Source organism: Austrofundulus limnaeus, unplaced genomic scaffold (assembly GCF_001266775.1).
Source record: "Austrofundulus limnaeus strain Quisiro unplaced genomic scaffold, Austrofundulus_limnaeus-1.0 Scaffold132, whole genome shotgun sequence".
Classification (NCBI taxonomy): domain Eukaryota; kingdom Metazoa; phylum Chordata; class Actinopteri; order Cyprinodontiformes; family Rivulidae; genus Austrofundulus; species Austrofundulus limnaeus.
The window spans coordinates 1,416,601-1,426,875 of NW_013952534.1; the positions used below are offsets into that span (position 1 = coordinate 1,416,601).

Here is a 10,275-nt window from a genome sequence, read left to right on the forward strand (position 1 = left end):
GGGGTGAACGACAGAAAGTTTCCTCTCACTGAGAACCAAACGTTCAGTCTTTAATCTCAGAGATGAGCAGATTAAAGGGTCTGTCAGGGTCTCTGTTGATAGCTCCGCCCCCTCAAACACACCTGCAGAAGGGACACCTGACACCAAACATCCAGGAGGACAGTTATTCTGACAGACTGAAGGTCCGTCCTGACCTGAAGCCTGAAAGGTCAAACTTTTAAAGAACAACCCTGAACCGACATTAAAGGGACAGTTCAAATGTTATCTGGATGTTTTACAGTGTAGAACTGGTGTTTTTTATTCATTTAATTTAAAACTAAGAATTTTACACACATTAAAAATAAAAATATATACACAACATATCACAACAAAAAACAATATACACAAATCAAACTGAAATGAAAGGAGGCAGAAAGAAAAAAACAACCTTATATCTGCCCCTTTTTTCTACAATTAATTTAACGCAATAATAATTAGGAAAAATAAATAAATAAATAAAAACTTCAATTCATTCTCAAACAACAACTTAGATATACATTATAGAGTTTCATATTTCTTTAACAAACTTATTTTTATCTTTCTCTTAAACAAACACATTGAACCAACATTTTTATAATCACTTTCCAGATTATTCCACAATCTTAATCCCTGAACTGAAGTTCATCGATCCTTCAAGTCCTTTAAGATTATAAGAACTTTGTCTCTAAACAAAATATAACTGGATGTTTAAAGGTAATTGTTTATGAGTCTTATACATAATCTGCAAAATATTATAATCAACCAACTCATAAAATTTTAATAATTTCAATTTAAAAAACAATATATTTATTTATTATTATTATTATTTTTTTTTTTGAACTTATAGAGCGCTTTTTGAAGGGTGACTGTAATGTTTTCTGGTGATAATTCTTACTGCTCTTTTCTGTAAAATAAAAGTAGGATTTGTGATTGTTTTACATGCTTTGCCCCAGACTTCAACACAGTAAATAAATGTGGGACAATTATTGTGTTATATAATACAAACAGAGCTTTATCATTAAATAACTGCCTGACTTTATACAGTACAACAGATTTAGCTATTTTTGTTCTTCAGTAAATCACAGGAGCTCTCCATGTCAGCCCTTCATCAATCATAAAGACCAAAAACTTTATCTCACTGACTCTACTCATCTCAACACCTTCAACTTTAACTGGAAAATCAATAGTTTTCTTTTTATTACTGAACATCATGTAATTCGTTTTATCCAAGTTTAGCAACAATTTGTTAAGTTTGAACCATGTTTGTATTTTTTACAAATTCTGTTCTACATTCATTTCTCACCAGTCTTGAAAAGAGGGATTACTTTAGTTATTTTCATATTGTCTGGAAATATTCCTGTTGTAAATGATAAATTACACATTTATGTAAACGGTTCAATCACATTATTGTTTTTAGAAACATCATGTCCATGTCTACCCAGTCTTTTTTTGTTTGTAAGATTTTTAACAAAACTCAGTATTTCTTCTTTGTTTGTTCCATCAAGAAAAATACTGTTGGTACAACCCATCATTGTAAGATTCACATCATTTTCTACTTTTGGTATTTTCGCTGCAAGACTGGGGCCAACATTTACAAAATAATGATTGAACCCATTTACAATTTCATTCTGATCATGTAATTCATTCCCATCCTGTAGAAAACATTGTGAGACACCTGAATTTACTTTATGAGTTTTCAGAACACTATTCATTAGTCGCCATGTTTCTTTCATATCACCATTGTTTTTATCTAATAAACCACTGTAATTTTCTTTCTTATAATCCACACCAGCTTATTTTTATACTTTTTGTATCTTTCTTCTGCTTCTTGTGTTCTTGACTTCAGAAAGCATGAATACAAGTTGTGTTTTTTTATACACACACTTCTTAAGCCTTTAGTCATCCGTGGTTTATCAACACTATTTCTCTTTGTATAATTTTTTTGCACACAAGTTTTTTTGTGCAGATTTTCTAAAATGTTCATGAAAGCATCATATGCTTTGTTTACATCATCAACATAAACATCTTTCCAATTTTGATTCATTAAAATACCTTTTCATTTGTCCAACACTTTTTTTGATGTGTTTTTTTTCTTGGTTGTAACTACTTTTGTATTATATTTATTGCTTTTATAAATTGTGAAAACCAGCAAGTGATCACTTAAATCAGTAATCAAAATACCAGCCATTACTTCTGCTTGTTATATTTGTAAAAATATTATCAGTTATTGTAGCACTGTGAGTTGTGATTCTTGTAGGTTTTGATTTTAACAGATAGAGATTCAAACTTTACACTGAATTTATAAAAGTACAAATATTATTTAAGTCTGTTTTATTACCCAGATCAATGTTAAAATCTCCACAAAAGAAATTTGTTTTATTTAAAGACCTTTCCAGTAGTTCCATAATTTGATCCGTGAATACATTTATACTTTAGTCAGGTGATCAATATACACAACTTATTATTATGTTTTTGGAATTCTCATTTATTATTTCAACTGTAATTATTTCCATAATACCATCTATGCTTATTGACATTTTATTTATTATTTTACATTTTATTCCCTTATCAACAAAAAGAGCCACTCCTCCACCTCTTCCATTGTTTCTGTTCCTATAACACAGTTCATATCCCTCAATGTAAACACAGTCTGTGTTTTACAGTGTAGAACTGCTTGTTTTTTCAGTCTCTATCAGGAAGTTTTACAGTGTATAATTGAATGTTTTACAGTGTATATCTAGATGTTTTGCAGTATTTAACTGGATATTTTCCAGTGTATAACTGGATGTTTCCAGTACAGGGGTGCAGGGTGGGGTGGTCTTCAGTACCTGTGTGGTTCTGTCACTGAGTCCTCGGAGCAGCAGGGTGATAACGTGGACAGCAGCTCTCCTCACCTCAGCCTCCTGCTCTGTTTTTATCAGAGCTGTCAGACAGGAGCTCAGCTGCACAGAAACACAAACGTCTTCATGGTGTGAAATCACAAACTGTTTACCATTACTACAATTATTATTTTATTTATTCAACATGTTTCCCTCTCACCTCCTGGGTCAGTGGGCCCAGAGCGAAGTCCAGTCTCTGACAGAGCTCTCCCAGGTTGGACAAGCTGCTGGCTCGGACACTCTGATCCGGATCCTTGGTTCCCTGCAGGAAGACGCTGAGCAGAGGACGGCCGTGGTGGGGCGCCAGTTCTCCTGTGGGAGGGAGAGACGTGCTGACATGCTGAACGGTGATAAGGTGTTCACTAATCGTATCACCTAAAGCACATTCTGTTAGAGATGACCGTGACAGAGACAGATTACATCCGTTTATCACCATTTATAAAAACAGACAGATTATCATACTGTGGCCTAATTCTCTGCTACAAACAAGAACGTGTCGAGGATTAAATCCTTCAGACTGAAACCTGCAGCTGTCCACAGAGGAGACAAACGTCTCCAAGAGTACGGATGGGTACCAAATTCTATACTTTTATAAGTACCAACTGAATTCTGTCGGTACTACTGAGAATCTCTTTACATAACATCAAACGGTACCATGTTTCAGTACCTAAACGCATCATTGCGACCAGGGGTGTAAGAAAATATCGATTCACTGAAATATCGCGATATTTCATTTCCTGATACTGTATCGATATTCTAAAGCCCTGTATCAATTTTTATTAAGGTTTAAAATGTCAACTTTCCTGCCAGTCGTTCATTTTTATGTTGTAGTTCAGCCTCTGACCACTAGTTGGCAGCAGTGAGCCAGCCATTTGGCTCCTCTACCTCTTGAGCGCCAGAGAGTTAAGGTTACAAACAGTTACTTATTTGTCACAATGTCTGGATTTTAAGACAAATTAAGAGCGTAATGACGTCAGCAGCTGCTGCTTCAGTAAACAGTTCAGTCTGAATGTAGCTGAAAGCCTCGCAGCTCCTGGAGTAAAACTCATCGAACAGACCGCCTCTGAATTATCTGCTGGATTAATTATCTGCTGGATTAATTATCTGCTGGATTAATTATCTGCTGGATTAATTATCTGCTGGATTAATTATCTTGTGAACATGACGTTCACTTGTTCAAAGTAAATAAAGTACACCACTTTCTTTATTTCATCCTCCATTAAACAGAGAGCAGCAGAGGAAACAACAGAGGAGCTTCCTGACAGTCTGAACACGTCTGACCTGAAGAACAAGCTGCTGACTTGAACTGTTTGAGCTTTTGGACGTTCAGAACGAAGCTTAAATATCTTTTATTTATTTTAACTCCATCCTCTTTTTCTTATTTGATTTAAACTTATTTACCTTCATGGACCTCCATCACATAATGTTTCTAGTGGGGAAATGACATCAGTAGAAACACGTGGAGCTGGATTTTAATTTGTACAATAAGACAAAACAGTCTGTTGTTTTCAACAGTTTTCACTTCAAAGACATAAGTTACACAACTGATGTTACAACACAAAGAGCTGGATGTTGTCTTGATATTTGTTACTTTTTATATATTGAAAAATATATTAAATAAAAAAATAAAAGTTTATTATTGAAAAAACACACGCAAAGTAATGAAAATTGGTACCGTTAAGTACCGGTACCGTTTCCCAGGTACCAGATATTGGTACTGAATGGATTCAGATGTCAAAGGTACCGTCCCTATCAGGAGGAAAGGTTGATGGACGGATGAGACAGTTTGGACCCAACAGACATTTAATCAACTCTGACTGGTTTTCATTTGGATTTATTTTTACCAGTAATTTAAATTTCTGCAACAATCAGATGTTCTTGAAGCTCATAAATAATTCAGTGGTCCTGAGGAGCAGAAGGTCTGAGGACAGTCTCCTGCTGACGGGCCAGATGTGGTCCGACACCAGCTGGGTTTGTTCCGTCACAAAGAACAGAACCGGCTGCAGCTGCTCCTCCTCACCAGGCTGGGAGAGCTGACAGCGGGCCGGTTCGTGTGGACGTGATCCAGAAACACAAACACTGATCTGGACACACAAACCCAAACGGAGCCAGACGTCCATCTGCTGGCCGTTAACGAGCCGGTCCATGAACAGAATCTTTCTGAGGCTCGGTCCAGTTCCTCCTCCCAGATATAAACCCTGATTGTTCTGCAGAAACGGCACCAAGGAGTTCTGCCACAGCGACCCAGAGCTGAGCAGGAAAAACACACAGCCCCACCCCACCCGGACCACTGAGAACTGGCCTGAACTGTGGTCTGGTTCTGATACAGTCCAACTCACAAGCAATGATCCGATTATTTTTCCAGATTTCTAACAGTTACACTCGTCTCACCAAGAAAACATTTATTTATTTCATCAGTTTGGACCCATTCTGAAGCTCACCCATGGCCCGGCTCGCCCGCATCAGAACCTCTCCCACCTTCAGCCGGGTCTCCAGCGAGCGCTGCTTGTTGGACGAAGGGAGGGACGGTCCGAGTCGGAAATCTCTCAGGAGCCTCTCCAGGATCTGGTCAGGGTGGGAGTCAGCCAGAACCGCCAGACCTGCAGAGAGTTTACAGTCAGTCCATCAGCTGTTCTCTGTTAGCGGGTCTGTTAGCTACATGTTAGCAGGTCAGTTAGCTACATGTTAGCAGGTCGGTTAGCTACATGTTAGCAGGGCTGTTAGCTACATGTTAGCAGGTCTGTTGGCTACATGTTAGCAGGGCTGTTAGCTACATGTTACCAGGTCGGTTAGCTACATATTAGCAGGGCTGTTAGCTACATGTTAGCAGGTCCATTAGCAGGTGAGTTAGCTAGATGTTAGCAGGTCAGTTAGCTACATGTTAGCAGGGCTGTTAGCAGGTCAGTTAGCTAGATGTTAGCAGGGCTGTTAGCAGGTCAGTTAGCTAGATGTTAGCAGGGCTGTTAGCAGGTCAGTTAGCTACATGTTAGCAGGGCTGTTAGCAGGTCAGTTAGCTACATGTTAGCAGGGCTGTTAGCAGGTCAGTTAGCTACATGTTAGCAGGTCGGTTAGCTACACGTTAGCAGGGCTGTTAGCAGGTCAGCTAGCTAGATGTTAGCAGGTCAGTTAGCTACATGTTAGCAGGGCTGTTAGCAGGTCAGCTAGCTAGATGTTAGCAGGTCAGTTAGCTACATGTTAGCAGGTCAGTTAGCTACATGTTAGCAGGGCTGTTAGCAGGTCAGTTAGCTACATGTTAGCAGGTCAGTTAGCTCAATGTTAGCAGGGCCATTAGTAGGTCAGTTAGCGGGTCAGTTAGCTGACCGTCAGTTAGTCGAGGCGTTACCTTGGATGGCGGACAGGTAAACAAACGGATCTTCGTGCTCCAGGTTCTCCAGGAGGAGCTGCAGAGGACAGATGGTTTCAGTGATTTACTGCTGATCTGAGGTCCAGACGTTAAACAAAGACATCAAAGAGAATAAAACATATAAAGAGTATTGATCCGATTTGGCCTGCAGATCCAAGGATCAGAACCCGACACACCAAAGGAAAAATCAATACCGGGCCTTTCTGATGGATCAGCGGGGGTTTCTGATCAAAGAGCTTCATGAAGGAGACGGTGTGGGGGCAGGCTCATGTTCCAACAATCCCACCTTAACAAGCCCCCAGGAGAGCCGGGAGTACCGGTTCTGACCGGCTCATTTATTATAAATGTCCCAGCAGGCTCAGATGAAACCAGATCCTGATGGGCTCGTAAACACACCGGGGTGGGGGTCTTTATTTTGAAACAACAGGACAGGAGAGTTGTTGCAGCTGTCTGGAACCAAACTGCTCAGCCTCAGAACCTCAGAACCAGGAGGAGCAGTGTGGAGCCAGGCCCGGCTGGGGAACACTGGACCAGATCTTCTCTAAGGGGCTCCAGATCCATAAGTTTGGTGGATCTGGAGTTTGTGTTCCTGAAGGATCTCTGTCAGAACATCACTGTAAACATCAGGAAACAACAGAACCACAAACCAGCAGGACTTTCTCCTGAGCCTGGACGGCCTCGGGGTCTTTACGCTGCACCTTCTGGGTCAGGATCCTCATAGCGAACGCTCTGGTCGGCACATCTGGGTCACACGCCTCTAACAGCCAATCAGAAAGACTCTTACTGGAGGAATCAGGGTCACCTTGTGGACCGGGACTCTGACAGGGTTCTGGATGCCTGCTGTTGGTGCTGACAGGAGTCTGCGAGATGTTTCCCTCACGCTGTAACTTCGAGGAGCCTCCAGGGTCTCTGGAGCCCAGACCAGCACCGGCAGCAGCCAGGTCTTGGGGCCGGTAGGCGCCGTGAGTGGCGATGACGGCTCTGAGGTTGGATGCCAGCTCCTGGACCAGCGGGTCGGGATGCTGCAGAGCCAGAGTCTGCAGAGGAGGGAGCAGTCCAGACATGCAGGAGTAATCCTCGGCCCTGATCTGAGGAGACACCAGGACTTTAATGAGTCTCAGCTTCTGCAGGTGAGAATCATTTACACGTCCAACAGAAGACACCTGTCCTCAGCACCTGAGGTCCAGACAGCAGAGTCGCTACCAAACCCATCCCCATGCTCAGAGTCTGGGTCTCCACAGGGTTTCCAAGACCTGGTCCAGAGGCCACGTCCAGACCCACGCAGGCTCTCTGCAGCAGGGATACCATGAAGTCCACCACCTGCAGAGAGACACGTCTGAATGTCCTGCTGTGACCTTTGACCTTTAACCACAGCTCATTGTTAGCCACATGATAAACCCAGTAGTTCTGTTGGACTGGTAGTAGCTGAGAGTGATCTTCAACACTGACCTGTGAGGTCTTCCTCAGCAGCTGAGTGTGCTGCAGACACTCTGTCATCACAGCCACCACCTGAAGAAGAGCCAGCCTCTGAGCTCGCCTCTCAGCCCCGCCCAGCAGACAATGCTCCGCCTCCAGCAGCGTCACGGCTGCCACGTTCATCTGCTCTTCATCCCTCCTCATCTCCTCATCTGCAGCCGCCGTCCAGGTGGTCAGGTCCTGCAGGAGCAGGAACACCAGCAGAGCTTAAAATGAAACCAAGTTAGACCTCCAACAGATCATTAGATCATGTTAACCTGATCTTTACCTCCAACAGATCATTAGATCATGTTAACCTGATCTTTACCTCCAACAGATCATTAGATCATGTTAACCTGATCTTTACCTCCAACAGATTAGATCATGTTAACCTGATCTTTACCTCCAACAGATCATTATTTACCTTCAACAGATGCAGGAAGAAATCTCCAGGCAGGTCACTCTCCTTGACTTCAGCCAGCAGCTGCATCAGACACTCCAGCCTCCACTGCTCTGCTGACAGCTTCTCATACAGCTGATCGTCCTCGTCTCTGAGGCGACAGCAGGTGAGTCACGCACACACGCACACAGGTAAGTAACCAATCAGGACGTGTGGTCACCTGCAGCTCTGCCTGAGGACGAGCCTGACGCCTCCGTCACTTCCTGCAGAGAACTGGAAGTCGTCTGCGACGTCGTTTCTTCGTTGTTTCAGACCTGAAAGCTGCTGCAGCATGGACAGAGCTGCAGAAGACTCTGAATGGTTCAGGAACCACAGCAGGACCTCCTGACAGGGGGCGCTAGAGAGCAGAGGACACGTGAAAGATGCTGAAGACTAAATCTGAGGTAGAACTAGAAAAATTGCATTTCCTGTGAAAATGCTGAATGCTTCATTCTTAAAACATAAGCTGAAACTGAGCTGAAAATATTTAAGTGTTAATGTGAGCTCACTTTGAAAGAAGCTGAAAGAAGCAGAAAAGCCTAACTTTGCAGAAAAAACAGTAAAAAGTAGCACAAATCTAGCTGAAAACAGCTAAAAGCTAAGAGCTAAAATAGCTGAATATAGTTGAAAACATCTGTAAGAAGCATAAATAGCACTAGGTAGCAGAAAAATGCATAAAAAGTAGAAAAAAGCTGAACAATAACAGAAAGAAGTGGATCTATAGCTAAAGTAGCATAAAATAGCTAAATGTAGCATAAAATATGCTAAATGTAGCAGTCACAATTTGAAATTAGCACCCAGTTGAAATAGTTATAGTTGAAAAACAGCTAAAACAGTTAAGAGTTGTTAGAGAAGCTAGCTAATAGCAGCTAAATATTAGCTAAAAGTTCTGCAAATAGCTGAATATAGCAGAAAGCGTCTGTAAGAAGCCTAAAAAGCACAAAGTAAAAGAAAAAAGCAGAAAGAAGCAGAATTTTACCTGAAAAAAAAATGAAAAAAGTTAAAATTAGCACAAGAACGTGAAAAGGAACATTTGCAGAACAAAATGTGTAAGGTGCTGTAAAGATTTATAAACATTTTAAAGTATTTTAAGAATGATGAACTGGCAAAAAAGCGGCTAAAAAAAGTGAAATAGCTAAAAAAGTATAAAAAGCTGAAATACCAAAAGTCAGCAGCCCTCACATGAATGAGCTGAACGTTTTGATATTATTATTTTATTATATATATTATATAATGTTTTGATATATGAATTGTTGAAATAGCACAACAATTGTGGAACGAGAAAAGGGCAAAAAAAACACAGAAGAAAAAAGATGAATAGTGTGACTGCTGTGAAACTTTCACACTATTATGAATAAATACATATTTTATTGTATAAAAGTCATCCACCTGGAATATTTTTATTTGTCTGTATTCCTGTAATAACTGGTCTTTGGAACATTTTAACCTGTTTTCATGTCTGCTGCAGCTGTTTTTACTCTGTAAATGAGAAACGTGACATGATTTGTCACAGAGAGGGGGGCCGACCTGCACCTGCAGGACAGAAACACACAGCACAACCAATATTTACCGAAGGTGGGACACGCTCCGTTTGGTGAAACAGAAAAGTGTGAAGACGACAGGAAGAACTTCTTCCAGAGCGGTGAGGAGAGTCACTGACGGAGACGCTCCGACCACCCAGATCTGACAACACAAATAAATAAATAAATAAATAAATAAATAAATAAATAAATAAATAAATAAATCCTTCTTTTGGATAAGCTGCAGGGAACAGGTTCTGTTTGTGAGATAGTTTAAACTTAAACTCAGGTTCAGTTTGATTAAAACTCACCTTGAACACATCGTCCAAACAACGAGTCAGCTCAGACTCCTCCAAAACCACCTCTGACCCCACAGCAGCTAAAACAACAAAAAACAGCCGAAATTAAGCTTCAAATTAGGATTACAGAAGCTGAAGAGCAATCTGTTTAATTCATCTGCAGGACAAACACAAATATGTAGCATAAACAGCCGAAGGAAGTCCTACATAAACAGCTGAAGTGTGTTTGTTTACCTACATAAACAGCTGAAGTGTGTTTGTTTACCTACACAAACAGCTGAAGTGTTTTTGTTTACCTACA

General features: G+C 41.0%; 1 protein-coding gene and 1 long non-coding RNA gene across 4 annotated transcripts in view; one reads left to right on the top strand and one right to left on the bottom strand.

Annotated features, from left to right (window-relative positions):
• The window catches only part of tango6 (transport and golgi organization 6 homolog (Drosophila)), a 15,939-nt gene that overhangs the window by 831 nt on the left and 4,833 nt on the right, over positions 1-10,275 (bottom strand). For all 3 annotated transcript variants that reach the window (XM_014015669.1, XM_014015671.1, XM_014015670.1), the window contains 11 exons: positions 9,987-10,054; positions 9,726-9,838; positions 8,337-8,513; positions 8,141-8,267; positions 7,711-7,917; positions 7,438-7,581; positions 6,909-7,349; positions 6,241-6,298; positions 5,339-5,497; positions 3,058-3,209; positions 2,847-2,960 (listed from right to left, as the gene is read on the bottom strand). In XM_014015669.1, coding sequence (XP_013871123.1) covers positions 2,847-2,960; positions 3,058-3,209; positions 5,339-5,497; positions 6,241-6,298; positions 6,909-7,349; positions 7,438-7,581; positions 7,711-7,917; positions 8,141-8,267; positions 8,337-8,513; positions 9,726-9,838; positions 9,987-10,054 — 1,760 coding nt within the window. The remainder of the gene's footprint in view (positions 1-2,846; positions 2,961-3,057; positions 3,210-5,338; positions 5,498-6,240; positions 6,299-6,908; positions 7,350-7,437; positions 7,582-7,710; positions 7,918-8,140; positions 8,268-8,336; positions 8,514-9,725; positions 9,839-9,986; positions 10,055-10,275) is intronic.
• Positions 8,495-10,275, top strand: part of LOC106522598 (uncharacterized) — a 2,100-nt gene continuing 319 nt past the window's right edge. Inside the window, exons 1-2 of the long non-coding RNA XR_001310801.1 lie at positions 8,495-8,559; positions 9,669-9,797. This is a non-coding gene — a long non-coding RNA (uncharacterized LOC106522598). The remainder of the gene's footprint in view (positions 8,560-9,668; positions 9,798-10,275) is intronic.